The 23,411-nt window shown below is 33.4% G+C and overlaps 2 protein-coding genes across 2 annotated transcripts; both read right to left on the reverse strand.

Annotated features, from left to right (window-relative positions):
* Positions 1 to 460: 460 nt before the first annotated feature.
* On the reverse strand, positions 461 to 2,203 carry LOC112690369. The gene is made up of 2 exons (XM_025564374.1): positions 2,176 to 2,203; positions 461 to 1,914 (listed from the first exon to the last, which is right to left on the reverse strand). Exon 2 carries the CDS (start codon positions 797 to 799, stop codon positions 461 to 463), a length of 339 nt encoding a protein of 112 aa, XP_025420159.1. The 5' UTR covers positions 800 to 1,914; positions 2,176 to 2,203.
* Positions 946 to 1,386, reverse strand: LOC112690370. The gene has a single exon (XM_025564375.1). The coding sequence runs from the start codon at positions 1,384 to 1,386 to the stop codon at positions 946 to 948; it is 441 nt and encodes a 146-aa protein (XP_025420160.1).
* Positions 2,204 to 23,411: the final 21,208 nt, after the last annotated feature.

Consider the following 23,411-nt stretch of genomic DNA (forward strand, 5'->3'; position numbering starts at 1 on the left):
TGTACCCAAAACCCACAACTAGTGCATCGTACCAAACTTCATTTTTACCATACTCTTCACAAATTAAACATAATTCACTGCCATCATTGGTATTGTCATCACTATCATCATCACATATCTCCATTATATCAACACTTTCATCATCACTTGATTGATCAAAAAGTCTTTTTGAAGAGATTTTTATTTTTTTTTTAGCTATAAAAACACAAACCAATTTGATTACATATTTTTTTTTTGTAGTTAGTACCTAAAATATACCTATCCATCTTAATAATTTAAATATATACTGATTCTACTTACATTTGTGTTTTGAATAATTTTCAAATTCATTAAAAAGGTTTTGTTTTTTGGTTTCATCTTTTTTTGTACCTAAAAAAATACAAAAATAAAATGTAAATAATATTTTATTTTTACTACCAAACTATATTTACTTACATCTAGGTTTAGAATTTCCTATTTTTCAAAGTTTTGCTTCTACTTTTGTTAACTTTTCTTTTCTTTTTTTTTCTCTTTCTTGCAGTTTATCTTTCATGGGAGTACCTGTTATCAAAGTGGAGTGCTGTTTAGCAGCTACTCTTCTCACAATTTTTATTGGCATTTTTTTAGGATTTGGTGTTAATTCTTCAATACTAACCAGGCTTTGAGATATTTGAGGTGAAACAAGAGAATCATCAGCATTCTTAGAAGATTGAGGAGTTGAGTTTAAAATACTAGGAGTTTCAATTACATTAATTGGATTATCACAATTTAAAGTGGCAGAAGCAAAATAATCTTCATCGGTGAATATATTCGGATTCATTGGCACAATGCCAGTTGAGGCAAACCCTGAAATCCCTTTCTGTATTGTAGCTACACAAGAATAAGCTTTATTAAATAACACTGCTAAGTCATATGGTGTTATTTTTACTAGACAATGTGATTTAATATATAAATCACACTCTTTTTTTAAATGCAGTTTTTAGTGGACCAAAAAAAACTAACATCTAATGGCTGTAGTCTATGGAAAGTATGTGATGGTAATGATAACATAATAATATGTTTTGATCTGCAAAACTCATAGGCTGCCATGGAAATATGATTGTTGTGGTTATCTAATATTAATAAGACAGAATATTCTTGAGATGGTTTTGCATGATAGTTGAAATGTTTGAGCCATTCAAGAAAAACTTCTTCATTAGTCCAACCATTTTTAGTTAGTTGATTGCTCATCCTTTTCCTAGGAAAAATGAAAGTTGGTGGAATAAATGTTCCAGATGAACTCATTCCACAGAATACTGTTACATTCTTTCCTCTTTCCCAACTAGTAATAGAGCCCACTCTTTTCTGGCCTTTTGAAGCAATAATTTTGCCTGGATCTTCTACTGTACTAATCCTTGTCTCGTCCATATTATAAATATTAGCTGGAGTAAAATGATATTTTTCCATTACTTTTTTAAGATTTTGAAAGAATAGTGTTACCTCTGTTTTGTTAAATGCAGTAATTCGACTTATGCTAGTGCCTTCAGGTTTTTTTCAGTTACAGAATAATTCCGTCTAATAAAATTTTGAAACAAATCAACACCAGCAAGCTTATGATGATGATTAAACTTGTTTTTAATACTATTTTTAACAGCGAATGTATAGGTAGCTGCTCTTAGTTGTAAAGGGGTCAAACCATAAAAAAGATTAGCTAGTTTAATTAGATGATCAGCAATTTTTTGTTCATTTGATGATGAAAACACTGACAAACAACCTAAACTTGGTGGTTGATAATTACTATGGTTTATTCTTTCTTGAAGAGTACTGTATGGTATATTGCATTTTTTAGTAGCTTTACGCATACTCATCTCTTTATTAGCAACAACATTTATGGCTTGTATTGTCTTCGGTTTTCCAACTAGCTTTAGTTGTTTTTCGAACGTATGTTCGTGGCATCTAAAATAAATTATTAACCTATTTAAATTATAATATTTAATATAATTTATTTGAGACGGGGTAATGACAGTCGGACAAAATTTTACCGCAGTTACCCCATCATATTTGGCCGGTAATACCCCTTTCATAATTATTTTTAAATACATGCATTTACTTATAAACTATATTATTTAGGTAAATCATGATCACATAATTGCAATCCTCATAATATTTAGAGATAAATACAACCATTAATGTAGAAAAAAAAATTAAAACTCTTACCTTCAGATGATTTTCGATTTTGAAAAATATTAGATCAAAAGTGATAATAAATTGATAACAAACTTTTGGGGGGGAAAAATTGTGATTATCATTTTGAGACATCTGGTATTAGGTTTTAATAACAACACTTATCAAATAACGTTGAAATCTAAATTTTAGCTATCATATTTCATGAGATATATCACTGACCGGTAATACCCACTGGCCGCCATTCCTCCATGTTCCTCTATCTATTCTCTTTGCAAACGTAATATTTAATTATTGTTTCCATGATTAAATATAATATAATTATATGATTATATCTTTAATCGTAATAATTACGATTATTGTTAAATTATACCTATGGTGAATTGTTGTGTTGCGGGCTGTACATCTGGCTATAAAAGCAACCCTGAAAAAATCCCTCAGTTCTGTGTACCTAAAGATGTTAAACAACGCGAAGTTTGGGCAAAAGCTATTCCTAGAAGAGACTTTATTTCAACGCAAAAACACTTTGTTTCAAACATTTCCGTGAAGATGACTCCGTAAGATATTGGAAATCTGGTGACATACAGGTTAGTCATTATTAATTAATTTATGAACATAATTTAATTGTATGCACTAGGTGCACAATATATTAAAATTATCTCAATACATTTCATGTAAGCCATAAGAAAGTGGCTAATCAGTTGATCACGAAAATCCATCTTATCTAAAATTCTACATATCCCCCTCCCCCCGTGAGAACGTCCATGATATTTATAATCGGGTACGCCGTCGTATTGCTACGATCGGAAGCGCTTCCGAGGACGAAGCCGCAGAGACGTCGCCGCGATCGTTTGCGTTGGACGTGATCAGCGTTTCGACCGTTGGAAACCGTTGCCGTTCGTACGCCGTCGAACGACGCGAACAGCGACTTCCAATGGCCTCCGTCCACGTAGGCGGTACCGACTTGAACTTCGCGGCCGCTGCACGTCGTTACGAAACCGTATATTCTAATAATAATAATAATAATAATAATAAAAACGATAATAAGCGGTTGTGACGAATGCGTGCCCGCGTTCCGCCGGATCGATATTCGATCGTGGGCTCCGTGGACGTGTGATGATACTGCGCTGGGTGTTCGACGGACTGCCGTCCGTATACGGAGCGGTTAAAGCGTTACGTCGACAGCAACAGTAATGCATTAACACTGGCACACCGCACGCGCCGGATCGGTCCTCCAATCATATCGCTGTGACGTTCACAGCCGCTGTATTAAACGCAGTAGTGCATGTCGTTGCCGTTCATTATTATCGTCGATCGTGCACGTGTCGTGTACGAAGACCTGAAAGACCTGAGTACGGGCGCGCACGTCCATCGTGTCGAATCCGCGACCAACGCGCGCGCGATGTCGTATTTTCAAATTGTTTGTAATTTTTCCAAAAAAAAAAAAAAAAAAATAAGCGATTTTATAATATTGTAAAAACGTACACATTACGTACGGATCGATAATTATATTATTATTATTATTATTATTATTATTATTATTATTATCATTACAATTATTAAAACATACAAACGAAGAATTATTTACAACCGTGTTGTATGAATATTACCGTACGCGTAATAAATTGTAATTCGATTGCTATCGTACTTAGGATTCGGACGTTACGTAAAACGCGTTTGTCAACGGATCCGGTCGACGTTTTCGCCGGACTCGTTTGAACTCGTGGACGTCCCTTCGTGGCCGGTGGTCGTACACGAGTTCAACCGGTAGCAAACCAAAATACCATACAGGTGTAATATATGTACGCGTCGAAATCATTACGATTGGTTTCAACGCGATTTTATTTACAATTTTCGACGTGGTGTTATGCTCAGGGCCGTATTTAGGGGGGGAGCTACAGGGTGTTATTGCCCCTGGCGGCTGAATATGAGAGGGCGGCTAATTTTTTATATTTTCAATATTTAAAGATCTTATATTTTTGAAATGAAACTTCTTTACAAAATAAAAAGTGTGTCTCAAAAAAATATATATATATTGCCAATCACGACGTTATGACACACACATACACACACATACTTGGTAACGGTCGAGTACTGTCGATAGATCCAGAGATTTACAATATATCCTTATGTTGACATTGCACTTGGAATGTTTTTGTGTACATCAGCAACGAATTGTTCTTCAGAAAAATCTTTTTCAAACTGCAGAAATTTATATTTGGTATAATGAAGCGTTTTTTATTGTTGCCCCCTGGTGTCAAATTTCTAAATAAGGCCCTGGTTATGCTTATTTGTCTGCGTCTACCCACCAAATGCGCAATCCGCATTCAACCGCGCTTGTGTATCGGTATACGTATTGTACATATCTAGCAGCAAATCTGTTTTAAATGTAGTTAAAAAATAGAATTTATTTTCGTCTTGATTTGAACAACGATTTATAAAAAATAAAAAACCCAAAAAAAACGTAGTATTTATATACGCTCTACCGACAATGACGGGTGTTCGCAATTAAAAAAAAAAAAATTGTACACAAGAGAATACGATTTGAAAAAGTTATTGTCGCTTAGTGAACTAATAATATAACGATAAAAATGTAGTGCTACAATCTCACGACGACGTTACGCATCGTTAAAAAACATTTAATGTGAATTTATTTAATCGAAAAAAATAAATAAATAAAAATACAGTGTAAACGTATGCTATGTATACGTGTATGTTTAACGTTTGTAAACAACTAGTCGATAAATATCCTGAAATACAAAGTCTAACTTCGAGTCACAGAATGAGACGTACAAATACGAATCTATAGGATAATACAAGCATATATAATTATAAATCGGACATAATCATATTGTTCAAGGGACAATAACGATTATAAACTATTACAACGGTCAAATATAAATAATTGGTTGATGGTGGATTCCGTAACGTGGTCGAGACCCGCACGGAGATAAAATTATGAATAGAAATTATTATCTCCTAATGCAGGGGACCAGATTAAGTCTAATTTGTATGAACTAAAATTTAGATATGACATGTATAGTTGAAAAAATATAAACGTTTAACTTTTCTTCATTTCAAACGGTCGTCAAAACCGAATAAACTCACGTGTCTGGACGAATAAGTGTTTGATTCTGTACGTCCGATCCAATGGTTCATTTGACATTTTATCCTAAAAGAAATAAGGAACAAATACTCATTAAATTATTTCGTTTTACATACAATAATAAAATAAAAGCTAACCTTGGATATTATGTTCGTTTTATATATATTTATAACAAATTCTGGATTTATGTAATTACTGAAATTACAAAGGAATTAAAAAGGCTGTAGGATTGATGTATCATCTTTATGAAACGTTAAAACACGTTACTGCGATTCGGATAATATTACGTTAAAACAATCGTATAAAAATATTTACTACAGTATTACCATCGCAAAGGGATTCAATTAATATTTCAATAGTTTATCTAACCTATAGTAAACCCAAATCGGACTAACGATTTGCTCCAAAACGATTGATTTAGTAAACACTCATACTTGATATTCTGCTTCATTTTTTGTGCAGAAAAATGTACCTTTTCACGATATTATATTCTAGTCGGTATTTTGTTGTCATTAATAATCAACGATTGATTCAAGTAGGATTTTAAGGCAGGCGCGGATCCAGCCTACCATAACGGAAGGGGCGGATTATTACTTATAATTGATATCGTAATAAGTATACTCTATGAGTCGGTCGGGGCTGGCTGGCTGACGGTTGCCGTCGGTCATAATAATATTGTTCTTATCGACTATTCATTAATTTATGTTATAAAAATAAAATACGAAAATGTGTGATAATAACAATACATTAAAATGTTATTACACAAGATAATGTAATTTAATAGTACATCAAATAAAATTAACACATTTTGATATGGCCAACGGGGGGGGAGGTCGCCCCTACCATCCCTCTGGATCCGTGCCTGCTTTAAGGACACAATTTATAAGATATAATTAGCTGTTAATTAATTAATTACCTGTATACATTTATTATTGGACACTTTAATATTGTACGTCATTACAACTACATACGTATTGGTAGACAAACACTAAATACAAATAAATAGTATTAAAGCAGATGATTAATAATCATCAACAAACGTTATTGGATCAACAGTGTTTAAAATAGTACGAAAGAGGACGGTGCTCATTAGGCTAACCGTGTTTGAAATAATATGAAAGACGAAAGTACATCATGATGGTTAAACGTAAACACATTTAACTCGTTGTTTCAAAGGCTGTAATTTGCGGTGTGAACGTTGAAGTGGAAAATTGAAAGAGAACAAGAAGGACAGAGAGTGAGAGAGAGAAGGAGAGAGAAATATTTCGAGAAGTGTGCTCCGATATTACATCTGATGCGTGTATGTACAAATGTATTAATAATGTACGGCGTGCTTAAAAGGTATTCGAGTTTGGTAGCGATGCGTTGCCATTACATATTAAAGGATCGCTAATCATAATAATATTACATTGGGTTGGATAATTTACAAGTGGCTGAACGGTGGGCGGTTGAGCATACCGTGACCGCATCGTCGTCGCCGTTGAAAACACTGCGTAGGCTCTGTACTTCCTAATTTCTATTACGATGGCAGCACTACGTTTGTAAACATTAAAATATTTGAATAATTTCGTTTTATACGCGTGTACTGTGTATGGCGATGTCGGCACGGTATTTGTTGTGCCGACCGCTTTGGCCGAGGTCGAATTGAACTTATGTCGATAGCACACAATATGTACACGATCTTTTTAATTATTCGTAGTCCATGGTTGCGTATCGGCGACTATTGGCCACTTCAAATCAAATATTTGAAATCCGACGAGGCGGTGCTGAAGCGGGGAGTGTTTAAATTCGATAACGGTGACAAACCGATTCTTAACATGGTTCGCCTTTGATGTGTTACGAAAACAATAAACGCTCGTGAATAATAAAAAAAATTCTCGGCAAATTATTCGACTTATCTTAGATTTGTGTAGTTCAAATATACGATAAAATTATTCTCGTAGGTATATTAAGAGACCGTACATAGAAAATTATTAATTTTATCAAAATCAATACGAACAACGAAAACCGCAGTTGCTTGAATGCATTTTATTAATCTTATATTTTTAATTATTGTTTTTTTTTAAATTTTTTTTTTTTTTGGTCTGGAAAAATGACTGAAAAATAATCTATAAATTTTCACTATAAAGTACCAAAGTTTAATTTGTAATCTACAATTATATGGCAAACGAGATTTTCGGTGAACATTCTTATAAGTGTTTTTAAAAATAAAATACTTAATTTATCTAAAATCAATGCAGTTTGTTCGTTCAATCGTGCAATACTCGAAAACTAAAATCGTATGGGCATTAGCGTTTGAAATTATCGTTTAGGAGAAGTGTCATATTTGTATGTAGTAACTTTATTGTTATAAACCAACAACACAAGGAGAATAATTGATAACTAATAGATGAAAACTACAATCGATGTAAGAATCTTATTATTATCTACGACTCGTTCATTACTTGGTTGCATGAAAAAAAACTATGCAGCGTCTTAATTATGTCCGGAAAAATTGTTCGGTACAACGTTTAAGCGTTTTTTCGTATTAATTAAAATGTAATTTGTCTAAACAATGAAATGCTAATTTACATTTTATACTTAACACGAAAACAAACTAATAATATATTTCTATTTGTATATTATCTATTATGTAATGTTACTTCGTGAATATTCATATACACACTATTGCATTAATATATTATAGGTATTTACCAACAACAGTTCTATAATCTTTCCGTTTTTTTATGTGCACACGTTTAATTCGGTTTTCAGCTGTTTTAAAATAAAATAGAATGTTTTAATTAGTCAAAATGATGTATATTATTTATAACTGGCAATTGTCACATTGTTTTTGGTATTTAATACAATTCACGCCTTGATGCAGATCGGAAATAACGACGGTCGTAATTACGTATTGGAAGTAGTACATGTTTGTGCTTCCAAATTAAATATCGGCCGAGTGAAATATTAATGACAAATATCTGACCCCGTTTAATTCGAATTCGTTGATAAGTTACTATGATACAAGTAAAACAATATGATATGTAGCACAATCTATTTGGCCTTGTAGTTGCCGAGGTTGAAACACTTTTATTGATGGTCAAGAGTATTACCATTACACTGGAAATTAATATTTGCCTACCTAATGTTATATATTTAATTGTCTCGTTCATAATTAATAGTTTATACGCAATCCGCCTTCGCATTATTATTATTTATACGTCATTTATACGTCAGACAAATCATTAATTATTAACTCCTAGAGTTTCGGCTAATCAACTTACGTGGATCATTTATATTTCAACCTTTCAGCCGTGTACTTTTATAATGTATTGCACTTACAAAACTTGTTCATTAAAGGCGATTGGGTTTAAATCGTGCATCACTTACAATATGCACAGCCCACGCTGGTTCGAACACACACAAATACAAAATATTATAAGCATCGGAAACCGAATGACCAGCTGTTGTGAAACTTTAACGACGTTTTTTCTAACAAATTCTTCTCTATCAAACGTCAATAATATAATACTACGGTGCACGAACGTGATTTTTTACACGGAATTGTTTAAAATTTAATCGCACGTTTGATTCGATAATTTATTGTTTACTATTTACCTATTTATTTTATCCAATCCAATTTAAACTGCAACAATTAATTGACTTGTAACTGTTAAAACAATACCAACTATCTATTTTCACTTTTCAGTAAGATTGTTTTTTTTTTTTTTTAAATTTTTATGAGACCGTATCGTTTATTATTGACTAGTGACGTTCTCGGGCTTATCGAATTAATGATGGCTTATTGAAAAAAAAAAAAACTGAAAACATCAATATTAGTTACGAGCTTAGGATCTAAAATGTAGTAAAAATGAAAAATTTACCGTTGTTTCTGTAACGTTGGAAATAGCTCGCTAAATAAAAAAAATTAATATTTAGTCTCGATTGATGTGAATTAATATTTTTATTTTTTTTAACTTTTTGAAAACACGGACAAGACGGTTTAAAGACCGTATAGATACGAGACCGTTAGTTTCGTTTACAATATTCTACGGTGTAAGTTATGTTTTGGTACTAAACCTACTACGATCGAACATCAAATACGTGAATCGTGTACCGCGAAAATAACTTTAAATAGAGCATTATTATAGTTATTATATTAATATTGTGACGTATAAATGTGTGCGCATCTAATATTATCAACGAACACACGCGGGCGTGCGCGGTGAGTGCGTGCACGGCGCATATACGCCGAGCTCGGGACGGGTCGGCTGCTCCGCGCAGACAGGGTATTATATCTCGCCATTGTCAATTATCCTTTTCTTTGGGCCGCACAATTAATATTAATAATATTAAAATAATACGAGCACCGCAGCAGCAGCCGCCGCACACGACACGAAATCCATTTGTCAAAAAGCTCCCTGTACCACGATTACGCTAATGGACCCAATATTGTACGGAGCGGCTGATGCTCCGTTACATTCTCCTGTTGTCACCACCCCTTTTTCCATCTTCCTACCCCTCCCTGCTGCCCCTGCCACTATGTCTATCGTATAATAACATCTTCCACCGTTTACGCGTAATATAAAATAAAAACGTTGGGCTCCGCTACTGCAATTTCTTGTCGGTCGGTTTTTTTCTTTTACATTCTTTCACCCTTTAGCGTCTTCATCGTTCTATTATTATTATTTTATTATATTGGTCGCGGAAAAATTTCACGCAATACTTTTTTCGCTCGCGACCGAGTCGTTCCTCGCCACGGACGATCGACAGAACACACACACGCTCGCGCGAAGTCGACCGTCGACGACATTCCGTAGCATTTTTTCGACGTGTGCTCCACACTTTATTGCACCACGACCTCGTTCCCGTCGCCACCCCCGATTTATATTACCGCGGACCGGGGTACGTTTGCGCGCGTACACCCCGTGTCCGGCATTCGCTCGTTCTCGGTGGCCCTCGACGCTGCTCGGCGTAACTGTATCACGACGTGTGCGCGCGAACAGCGTGCGCGCGTTATATTATTTCGCATGCGAACATAATGGACGGGCGCGTTACGTTCGTCAGAGACCGGGGCGGTGAGTGCGCCGGGAAAACGATGAAAAGGAGAGCGGCGGAAAAGAGGGTAAAAAGAAAAAAAATGAATTGATTAATTGCCGTTGCCAACGCTGCAGCGGCGCGGTGCACAAGGGTTATCTGGAGGATGAGGGGGGGGGGGGTAGTGCAAAGACCCGGCGGCTTTAAATTGGATAAAGATTGATGTGAATCAAGAGACTATATCCTCGCACGGGTACAGCCCGAGATGAAAGATTAAAAGGAAATCTCCTGTGCCGGACGGGAAGACAAAGCGAAACCCAGATAAGCTCTTGTACACACACACGCGCGCGCGCACATGTATACACACACATATATATATTTACGCTCGCGTTGCTGCGATATGAAAAAAAAAAAAAAAAACCTGGACGGAATAAAACTGATGACGACAACGACGACGACGACGATGACGCCGGTTGATATATCACGCGGAGAGACGTGGAAAGCGCGCGAGGCTTAATACGGTTGAAATTAAAAACGTAAGCGCGCAGCGGCAGGACCGCGTCGTACGGCGTTGTCAACTAATCGACGTCGTTATTGCGCGCGCGAGCGCTCGCGTGATTAACAATGCCTTTTTATCCCCCGCACGCGCGCGCCGTTGACTTATCGTTTTAATAACGTATATTACGACGCGGAAGTTCGTTTCGAACGTACAACAAGTAACCGTCTCCAACGTTTTTAGAAACCGCGCGCAATTTATTATTTTATTAAAAACAGACTAACCGCAGAAGGTTTACGCGCCCGACCTCTTAATACATCATGGTCGCGCGCTACGCCGTCGTACAGAAATACACACCGGACAGAACGCCCGTGCAACCTTTTTTCATATCGCTTCGTCGACATGACCCTATGGCGGTGGAGCTTACAACATTTGCATTTCGTGTTGAATGACCGGAGATCCGTGTTAGGGTTTCGCGGCCACCGACGCAGCCTTCGCCGGTCTTGGTCAGCGCGTGAAACATGTAAGTTTTGGGTCTTCGAAAATTCGAAAAAAACAACTGCAGCGGCGGGCGGGTAGCACCGATGCGAAACGGAACTCTGAGTACATTATCATAGCGCAATACATTGTGCAGTGCAGTGATAAGGTATGCCAGCTAAACGAAAACCATTCGTTTGAGTTATTGTACAACGTTGTACAATAATATAATAATTATATAATATACATTATACGCACGTCTGTGTGTGTGTGTGCGTATGGTTTTTTGTGTATATGTTTGTGTGGATTAACATTAAAAGAAAAATACGATACAACACTATTAGCTGTATATAACGGTTATCTGGCAATGTTATTGCAGAGTATAAAAATGGCAATACAAATATATTTATATATAACCGCGAAACACTGTTGGAAACTTTTATATCGAATTGGCACAAGCAGTTTTTCATATATTTATTTTTATTTTATCAAACTTAAAAAATCTGTTTGGTTTTTTTTTTTTAAATGGATAACGATTAAATATTAGTACGATATTATACGTGGTGGTAATTACGAATACGTTTCAGACGCTTGTACGATAAACATTATGCGGGTATTATTTTTTAAGATAAAATTATTTTTTGATTCTGATAGAATTTCAACTTATATGTTTTGAAAATGATATTCGTCATTTGAATGGTATAATATAATCCAATATTTATATACAGCAGTGGCGTATCCAGAATGACTTTATGGGGGTGGTTACAGGAATAAAAATATATCTACTAAATAATTATATTATCTATATGTTTATTTCAAAATTTATTTCATAACATTTACATTTATACATTTACTTTTTGTTTTTTTAACATAAGTAAATAAAAAGAATCAATTTATCACGATGGTTTTTTTCACTTTTCGAATGAGTCTAAAATTATTTAATTATAAAACACAAATCATATTTTATAATATCTACTAGTTATAATATAATATACTATACTGTATATAATATAATATTGGAAAAAAAATTATTTAGTATTATAAAACTAATTAATTTTGTTAACACTTACCATTTTAATTCTGTGAAATGTAAGACTATAAATGTAAAGACGTCAACTTGTTCATACAACTTCTCGGATAAGAAAGAAAGAAATAACTATAATATTTCCAAGATCAAATAATAGTACTTACTGATTGTGATTGATGTTTTGTGAAAAAATACTTAAAATATCTAATTATAAAACTAATATACGCTCTTTAAATCTATAATATACAATAACAATATTTATGATCATCGGTATTATAGAGAACGTTATTACCTTTATATAATCTTACATTTTCATATTTTGATACTTGGTTAATTGGTTAATCTTAAACGCAACTGATCTATTAATATTGATCGTAACAAAACGCGAAAAATTATTAAAAATAAAATTAAGAAAAAAGCCCAAGGGGGTGGTTTGAACCCTCATAACCACCCCCGTGGATACGCCACTGGTATACAGCATTTACAACTAATTAAATATTGTTTACATTGCATTATAAATGGTAGTGTACCAAGAATGTAGTATAGTGTATAGCGTAGCATTTGACTATTAATTTCAACCAGCTATAAGATAATTATGTCAATTTCACTTTATTTCTAGAAATATATTTAATGGTATAGAATATAGTTATAAATCAAACTTTTTTTCTGTTAATAAATGATATATATTTTCTTTACTAACTAACGTTTACGTAATTATAATTGTGCTCGTAATGATCGTCGCAGGTGCTGTAACTAAAGACATCATCAGAACACGAGGGTTCGGTTTAAATAAATAACGTCGTTGGATTACACGTATTGAATTTATGCATACATTAAACTACGGAAAACTAAAACAGATTTCTTTCAGAATACGATGAGTCAATATATATATATATATAGCTATACGTATGCGTGTGGGTTTATATGTATTATGTATAATATGTATAAATATATATTATTCCGGATGCGACGTCAGTCGGTGACGGTTTTGCGGAGTGGCGTGGAATTCGATTTTCGTCGCGTTTGTACTTCTAAAGCTTTCTTGTTTATCGGTTTCGATGTATAATTTATTGGCCGTGGAAAAAAAAAAATAAAAAATAAAACAAAATAAAATAAAAACGGTTCGTATACATACCGTTAGACGGAAACATTTCAACGGATTTGCGAGGAATAAAAACGAAGAAATCCGAACCACTTATGCACGGTACGACTAGTGCGAACGGATACGGTATAATTCGCTACAGTAGACGTTTCACTTAGGGCCTTGAGGAGGTTTAGCTTTACAGTCACCTATATATAGTCTCGGGGTCGACTGCGGTACTGTTCGGTACATAGCACGCCACGTCGCAGTAAAACGTCTTGCATATTTCGTACATAAATAAATGATATACACACACGTGTGTACGGGAAAAGACCATCGGACATTCGTATACTACCGCTATAAATTCGTGTTGCGTCTCGGCATCGTTTCGTCAACTGATTTTTCGTTATATTATCGCGATTTTTGTTTTCTTTTTTTGTTAATTTTTCAAACAGATATATTATTATGTTCCCAGTCTTTCATGCGTTACGGACGGTTGGTGTTTTTTTCCCCCTTTTTTTAACCTTACAATAATGTATTTTTGTATTAACGTTACGTGTATTATTTTTATTATTATTATTATTATTATTATTATTATTATTATTATTATATAATATAGAACGGATCACCGTTTTCGCGTCACATTCAATTCGATTGCGTGCCGCCGAGTAGAAATAAAGCTGCCCGAGGATGAAAATCTCGAAGACCAAAAGCATTAAGTATCCTTTGTGTCAACTAACTGAGAGGAAATTGAAAAATAAAAATTTGTCCCGTTGAACGTGAGCTTTTTCACATAAAATGAAAAATAACGAGCCTTTAGAGCTGTGTGTTGTCCCTGGGCAAAGGCCCCGAAAATTACGTCCGGTATTGCGACCTTTTTCTTTTCCTTTTTTTTTTTTTTTTATGCGCGCTTATGGCCGTAACGTCTTTTTAATGGTACCGCTTTTACAGTTTCTTGGCCTTTTATAACATCATCGGGTTACTTCAACCGTACTCGGACAGTTTTTTCCACATAAAATACGTTTTGACCATTGTAGTTATTGGATTATGCCCGAATATACGAGTGTACTGCAGCGGCAACAGCTCTTCTCGTCGCAGGGCTGCGCGTGCGCACAAAGCTCATAACCCATTGCACTCGGCTGTAATATGCGCGCGTAGGTGTTGCGATTTGGATTCACGATCAGAAGTATACACGTAACACGTAGTGTTCCGAAAAAACCATTTTGCACAGCAGTCGTTATTTTTTTTAAAAATATTGAGAATAATTACCGAATATTTTCACGGTCCGCACGTAGTACAAACGCGTATATAATATACGTTTTTTGTACAAGTACGTGTACGTATGTTTATACATACATATGAAATAAAAAGAAAACATGGCATTATGTGTTTTGGGGCGGGCCGCTATACCTGCAGGACGATCGTAGAGGTTGACTGGAACGAAGGTCTTCAGAATAGTTTTGTTTTTAAACGACTGCAGCGGGGGATGGTTACTGGTCTTGTTACCGATTTTAAACGTCGACAACAGACCAACCGAACGATACCGCAACAATGTGGTATACACACTATATATTATGAGGTGACGAGGATATATATACGTATCTTCGTGCCGTAAGCGTAAACGACTGGTGGCATTACGTCAGAAGCTTCTTAACCAACAGACAACATAATACTATCTAGAACGTATACACTACAAATATAAATACATGTTATTGTGCGTGGCTAGAAGTACACTTTGTGATGTATATTTATACATAAGTTTGTCTGTATACCCTTCGTCGGGCATAAATATTACAAAACGAGTGAATTGTGTACGGTCGTACGTTTGTGCGTGAAGTATGAATTCATAATAATAACGGTTATTATTATTACTACCACTGTAATGCACGTAGAGCGGATATGCTTATAAATAGTTAACAGTCAAACGAATTATGAACTGAACTATGTAAAGTCGATTGAAATTTTACGTGTTTTCTGTAAGGAATTGTTAAGAGGTACGCAAGACTCTGCGAAAAGAAGCGAGATGTGTGATGAGCGAGTGCTTGTCTTTTCGGATAAAATTGTGTTTTATTGTTTTTTTTTTTTTTTTTGTGTGTATACTTTTATACTTCTACATCATTACGCGCTTGTCGCGGTAGATTGAAATGAATCAATTCGTAAGAGTGCCCCGTGTTTAGCGAAATCCGTGGAATTTAATTAATAAAAATAAGTATTTTACTCTCTATATTATCTGTATTTTACCCGCAGTATTTCATAATATTTTAACAAAATACTGAGCATTTTCTCCCTCTTTATCTCTCCATATCCCTCTCTCTGGGCAACAAGAGAATGCTCTTGTTAGTTTGAGTTACACAACTTTTCATCTTTGATATTTAAATGCAAGAGGATTTAATTGCAATTTCGTTCGTTTTAAATAAGAGAAATAACAGATGTTATAAAATGCCTGTACACATTATAATTCGATTAACTTTTATAAATATATAAAAAATACGTAAATACATAAAAATGTGAACTTTTTTATGAAAAAATAAATATTTATTCGTTTTGCAAACTACCATACAAATAGTTATTTTTACCTCGTGAAAACGTGACTTAATTTTGATTATAATAATATTTATCACGAGTGATAAATCCAATGCCACGCATTGTTATCCTGCACTATAATACAATACACTTGATTTATTATTATTTACTTTTCGATTCCTTAGAACTTAGTTTACGTCCACTAAATGAAATCGTACTCAAATTGAACCAATTATAATATATGGTATCTGTAATGTATTTACTCAATGGAATTTGAATCCAACTGATCAAATATAAATGTAATTATAGTGATTATGTAAACCGATTATCAAATATTCATGTTTTTGGTGTTCCTTTTTTTAAATTATATTTATTTTACACGAGGTCGAGTACCTCGTATGAAAATAAAAAATTATATTTGTTTTGTGTGTATAATGTATATATGTCGTATAAAAATATAGAAACCATCGAGTTTAGAGCGATGAAAAGAAAAGGGTTTATAGTATAGCTCCACATTAGAAAATTCAAAGTTATTTTTGATTTGAAAAAAAAAAATCACAAAGAAAATTAACCCAGTCAAAAAGGAACAAACGGCTAACGGCCTTCTGAGTTTTGTTCAATGTTTTATAATTTCCTTCGACTACCAGTAATATTTATCGTGTTTCTCAGAAGTTTTTGATGCTTTTTATGATTAAATTTTATTATAATTTGATAATTTCCGTTTAACCAGTATATAAGCATTGAAACATAACATTGAAGAAAGGGAGAGTTTTAAAAATTTGTATTATGATCGTTAAATACTTTAATGTGATTCAAACGACGGCGGTAAAATAAATTGCGTTGTTTATTCTTTGAACATGATAAAAGACCGGCTTTGTGGTCTTCGTTACGTAATTGTATTCTTTCATATTCATATTGTATTTTCTCGGATGATTGAAAAACTTCGAACATCATTATATTATATAAATGTTTGCGCAGGAGTCCAAATGTTCTTGTTAAATTCCATTAGTAGTTGAACTACACACACAAAAATCATACAATTTTTTTTTCGTTTGTAAATCAATTTATAAAAAAAATAAACTTTTACACAACACGCATGCATTAATGCGATAAGGAATGAATTAGGAATTAAATACGCATCCGGCTTTTAGTAAGGTAGCATGATGTGTGGAGTGTGTGTGTGTGTGTGTGTATGTGTATGTGTGTGTGTGTGTGTGTGTGTGTATGTGAAAGAAAACAAACTCCGACCGGAACTACTTCATCGCCGGAGTTTACAAACGGTATATACTATGTGTAGGCTCTTGAAACGTTCAGCTTTATTTAACGTCACAAAAACTAGCGTGTAAGGATACAATATTAATAATAATAATACACTAAACAGGTGTATAATTTTCGTCTCAATATAAATACGTTACGGAACACACCGGCTATAAGATAATAATAGTTTGGGGCGAATGGTGTATTATAATGTGTGCAAGTAACACGGCCATGACCGCAAAGTCATCGCAAACGCGTACCGGTTTAGTGGTTCAACCTTACGACGTACAGCGTTGCGAGTATATGGTTTCTAGTGCTCAGCACGGTCTGGTATATACCACTCCGGTTCGGATCGTACCGGACCACGATCTGGTCTGGTCCTGGTTTGAACAATGATAATTTTGATTCGGTCCGGTTTTTGGAATATTATCAGATTGGGTCGAACCAGAGCAGTCGGTCCCGGTTGACCGGATTTCGGATCGTTTGAAATCCATGTAACAATTATTTTGAATTTTAAAGACATTATTTATGTAATATTAATAAAACGCATGTTAACATGGGAGTCAATATTATGCCCGTTGTTTTATGTACTTTTGATTGGTATATATCTTAGAGCAGTTCATGGTAAATGTTAACAGTGTTCGGAACGTTTACTAAAAAATTAAACTCGTTCCTGCTGATATTCATTTTTGAACGTGTTCATTTGGCCGTTTATTTAAATTGTTTTATTTTATATTTATTTATCACCTACCTGCATTCTGTATAAATAGGACATTTAAAAAATGTATTAGGTATACTTTATTTTATGTTTAAAACCTATACTTAACATGTTATAATCAGTATATTTATACATATAATTTTAAAATGGTAAATAAATTTAATAATCTCAAAAATTGCTCGAATTCATTAAAAATAAATACTTCATTCATGTTTTATTTGAAAAAAACGAGTGACGTTCACGTGTCGTTCACAAAATATGAATATAAACGCTGGAACGTGCGTTCGTACAACGTTCTTTCCAAACATTGCATATTGATAATTACTATCGAAAACATTTAAAAGACAACGGTTGCAATTATTCTGATAAAGGTTCGAGCAACATGGAAGGGCTTATTGTAGTTGAATGAACAGATACCACGCTGCACCGTCCGTTAGGATTTGTATTTATGTACAATGCAGTGTGCACTTTTCTGTGCACTAAATACTATCGGTTTTGTAGAGTTTTCAATTATCTACGAGCAGTTCAAATCAATACCAATTACCAGTTACGCGATATAATTCAAAACTCTCACGGTCCGAGGTTTTTTTTTAGTTCGAACAGTTTGTCCGCTCAATCAAGTTATATTATGTTTTTGGTTCGGTCCGGTCCACTAACTGTTACGGCCCGAAATGTCTTAGTTCGAACCGACGGACCACCTCTCTCGGTCCATTCTAGCAGATTGTTTTAAATCTTCAGTTCGCTGCGGTGTGAGAAAAAATGTAGCTAACGGTTCGGTCCGACTTCGGTCCGTTGCGTTAACATTTTCAATCCATAGGAAGCATCTTTTTTCAAAACGTTTCGCGATAGCATTTACCATAATAATACGTGAGCACACCGTGCTCTTACGTTCTCACCGGTTGTTGACGGGACGTCTCGCGACAGACGAACGTTTACACGGATCGTCGACAAATCGTTAATGTCGCGGTTTGTTTGCGGTCATCGGAGTCGTCCGTCGACGACGTTCCGAACCGTTGTCCAGACCGGCCCGTTTTTCGCCCATCGATCACGCGTTTTACTGTACACGAACCCGCTCCCCGGGACCACGTCCCTGTGCACGTGTTGCGTTAAGCTGTTCTTACGATCGTTGTCAGTCATCGCGTTGACGGGATGGTATTCGACGGACAAAACGCAAAGGGGTACGTACTTTTGCACGCATCCGGCGGTGGCGACCAGTGCACTCGGTGTCAGCAGATGCTTCGTGACTAAAATGGGGTGGATAGGTAGTGTTATGTGACAGTTCAGTCTTAATTTGCCCATTTGACATAAAATATCATCATACATTATTTTGTATGGATGCTTTAATTTTAATATTTATTCTAAATCTATGACTTGGGGGCGGGGCGACTCGATAATGTGATTGATTCGTTAGGAAATAAACTTCGCACCGCCACTGTGGAACACAGCTTACGACGATCGCAGCAGCTTCGATACCGTCGACCGAGAGAACGGAAAGTGTCCGTGTCGCACCGGGTTTTAGTTCGAATTGAATTTCCCAAACGGGTCTGTGGCGTCCCAGTTACGTCTACACGTTATGATGCAGTGATTGAATTTTTATTTTATTTTATTTCGTTTCATTACGAATCGTCATTTTCCATTTTCACTTGTGCACATTGTGCGATGCTACGTGATGCGACTCGTTTGGTCGGCAATGAACGACCAGAATGCAGTCACATGTCTAGAAAGTAATAGTAATAATAATAACAATGATAAAAGAAAAATGCGCCTTGTGGAAAATAGTGTTCTGTAAAGCTCTTGCGGTTTATTTCGGTTCACGTGTTATAAATTGCCGTTGTAACTTTCAACGACATATCGTTAAAGTCGACGGAACAGCGTTTTGATAGAGGTAAATAAATTTTGGAAAATTGGTTTCAGAAAGTATTGTAAGTATTGCACGACATCAAGTTACGGAGTAATCTTGAACCGATTTCTAGTGAAACAGCCTAGACATAATGGACGATAAAACATTGTGTCCGCTATAGGTACTTACGTACGTATATCGGATACGTTAAAAACAATAACCATATTCTCGTCTCGGAGATTAATTATTAAAATAAATAATAATAAAGAATATATTGTCGAAATATTTTACGGACCTAAACATATTATCGTTTGTACTTGATCAATTCTTAGTTTATATCTACTAATTATAAAATAGGATATTCGATATTCGATATTTTAATACAACTTAAATTAAAATCGTCAAAGAGCGAAAATAAAATAAATTACTGTAAATATATTTCTAACAAACGTGTAGTAAATATATCCATCAAAGTATATATTTCTGAATTGTAATACAGTCGAGTTGCGATAATTCGAAGTTGTAGGGGGATAAAAATTCACTTCGAGTTATGCATTATTCGAAATATTTAACAAATTCATAGGGGAAGAATTTTCTAGAGGAATAAAACACAATTCGAGTTGTCAAGTTTTTCGAGTCATCAAGATTGGAGTTATCGCGACTCGACTGTATACCCAATACACCAGTATTGGGTTTGAAAAATGAGCAAATGCTTTGTAACAGCATTATAGAAATATATTATATTTAAATTTTGTTTTAATAACTATAATCATAAAGTTACGTCATTTAATCCGTTTAAATAAATATATGTACATTGAGTTATACAATTATTATAATCTTTGTAAATAAAATAATCTATTGATTATTTTATAATTTTATATATTATTACACTTAAATTATAATATCAACGTTTTCGTAAATGGCAATAAAAAATTATTTAAAAACTAAATAAATACAATTTATATAAAATAATAAAAACAGCAGTAAATGGTTAAATGGTTTTTTTTCTTTGCTGTAAAATACTTTAAACTAAAACAAAACAAAAATACAGCGTATTTTTTACATTAAAACAGAATAATGATTGAAATATATTTATTGTTCAGAGATTTAAACATTTATTTAAGACATAATACAGCTATTGCAATGTAAATAAACCGATCGTATACAAATAAATTTAAATAGGTGAATAAAATAATTTTTATATTTCTTGTCGTTAATAATAATAAAATAATTTTGATTTTTTTCTGTCTACAGTTATTTTTATTACTTGTATACCTAGTATAAATATGTTTTTAAATCTATTGTTTAGATAATTACAATTTAATTAGCTAGTCAAATTAGCATGCCGTATTGATGCATAAATAATAATAAAATGTCATACTCAAGGTTTACATGTGTAATTGAACTAATAAACAATACCAAATGTTGAATCTTTAAAAACAAATATTTTCAGTAATTATTGTAAAACGAGGTCAAAGGAAATAAACTGTTCGTGTTTTTATTATTTAGCATGACTTTTTACGTTTATTAAAAAGTAAGTAATTTTGGATGGGGAATAGTTCAGCACACTAACCAGATACAAATTCTACAGCAGTTTGAAGTTTTATTTGTTTGGAGAATATTCAAATTACATTTTTGTAACTTCACACTTTTGTGTTACTAAACGGATAATAAACGTGGTGTAACTGGGGTTCGTGATACTTTTTTTTTTTTTTAACTCATTGGTATTCCAACTAGCTTTTTTGATTCTAAAGGTATTTAAAATGTACTGTTAAATAAAACGTAATTTCATAACATTGTATCCCTCAATATTCAAGTAAATTAAAAAACGCGTACGAATAAAATATGCTTTGAATATAAGTTTCAAATACATTTTAATATTCTCATGGTAAACAATAAATTATTGTAATTATTGTTCAAAATGGTAGATTTGTAATTTGTTAACTATCATGTTTCGTAATCGTATTAATAGATCGTAATTTGATCATTGAGCGTGTTATTATTATAATTGATCTTTTATCCAAACGTACATTTTACAACGTGTTCAAAATGGTATCTACACTATCTATGGTTACGTAAAGAGTAACGAAATAAATATGCTATTTACTTTGCAATGTAGCTTCTATTTATATACGCCGATCCTGTCGACAGATATTGATATAATATATTGATAGATTTACGATCGAAACGTCAATATATCTAGACCGGCATGTATTTATAGGGGAGGTTGAAGTGGTTGCAGCCCTCTTGAAATGTCTGAATAGTTTCATAACGAGATAACGTCTGGTTTTCATCTCCTAGGTCTTACAAAAATAATTACAAAACACCTTCGATGGCTTTTTGCCTATTTTAAACTTCTAAACATAAAATGTCTATCACATCCGTAAATTAAATTACTGCAGAGCGTAATATTTCTAATCATTAACTGAATAAATATAAATTATAAGTACAATAGAATAGTTTCAGCTGACTTCGTGACTAGAATAATCCCTTCACCATCAATAACTGAGATATAAATATATATAACTTAATCGATCAATGACAATAAAACTTGAGAAATAAAAAATTGCACATACCCCAATATTTCAATAAACGACAAAAGTCGTCATAACAAGAATCAGAATCTGACTTTCCTTTGCAGCTCACTCTTAATATGATAGGTATTATCTTATAAGTAAAAATCCACGTCTGACATACAACAAATGCCAAAAAATCCTATCCTTTCGTCACATCACCCAAGACTTCGTAGAGTACCATAGAATACCAAAATACAAGAATCAAACTTTCCGTACTATAAAACATATAAGAAACTCTCAGTGAAAACAATTGCAAAAAAATCTTAAACTTCTTAACAACAATTATTAATCATTAATATTTTTTGAAATTGTAAAAATATAAATCTAAGCTTAAAGTTGTAATTGTTTGCCTTCCATTACTTTGTTTTATTTACATAAGCTTAATTAATAATAACATTAATAATATTAATAATAATAATAATAATAATAATAATAATAATAATAATAATAATAATAATAATAATAATAATAATAATAATATAATAATATAATAATAATATTAATAAAATTAATTAATAATAATTAATAACCTTAAAGCCATAATTTATAAATAGAAAAATTGATAAATTATAATACGATTATTATAATATACTATATTATTATGTTTTGTCATCATTTTTGTTATTCGTCATCCGTTCATACGTAAACGCTACTGTAAATCACGTTGATAGTAGTACTATTAACGATTGTTGTAATCTGTAAACAATTATCTGTTATCAAGCTCACTATTCGTTTAAAATGTGATCTCTAAATTAATTGTTGATTATTTGATATCTTGATTTCTATAAATTGTTTTATTTCCATTGATAAAGACAAAAAATAAACGTTTGACAAAAAAAAAATTTGTCTAAACGATTTCCGAAAAAAAATCGGAACGCGTAATTATTGTTATTTTATTATTTACGCCATTTGACGTTGATACAAATATTTGTGCTTAAGACTAGATAAAATATATAATATAATGATGGTGAAAAGTACTTGATAACTAAATATAAAATACAATAATGGGAAAACTTAGATAATTGTAACTTAGGTAGTTAAAAAAAAGTGACAAGGATTAACTTGAATTGAGAAGACGTATTATTATATCACGGCGAACAAATTGCGTTAAATATTAATTAAACGAAACGTTGCTGTAGTCGATCGGGT

Source organism: Sipha flava, unplaced genomic scaffold (genome assembly GCF_003268045.1).
Source record: "Sipha flava isolate LNK unplaced genomic scaffold, YSA_version1 50061_pilon_pilon, whole genome shotgun sequence".
In the NCBI taxonomy this organism is placed as follows: Eukaryota; Metazoa; Arthropoda; class Insecta; order Hemiptera; family Aphididae; genus Sipha; species Sipha flava.

Bases quoted from the DNA above. Each gene is read 5' to 3' on its own strand.
- LOC112690369 (XM_025564374.1), bottom strand. From the start codon at position 799: ATGAATCCGAATATATTCACCGATGAAGATTATTTTGCTTCTGCCACT.
- LOC112690370 (XM_025564375.1), bottom strand. From the start codon at position 1,386: ATGGACGAGACAAGGATTAGTACAGTAGAAGATCCAGGCAAAATTATT.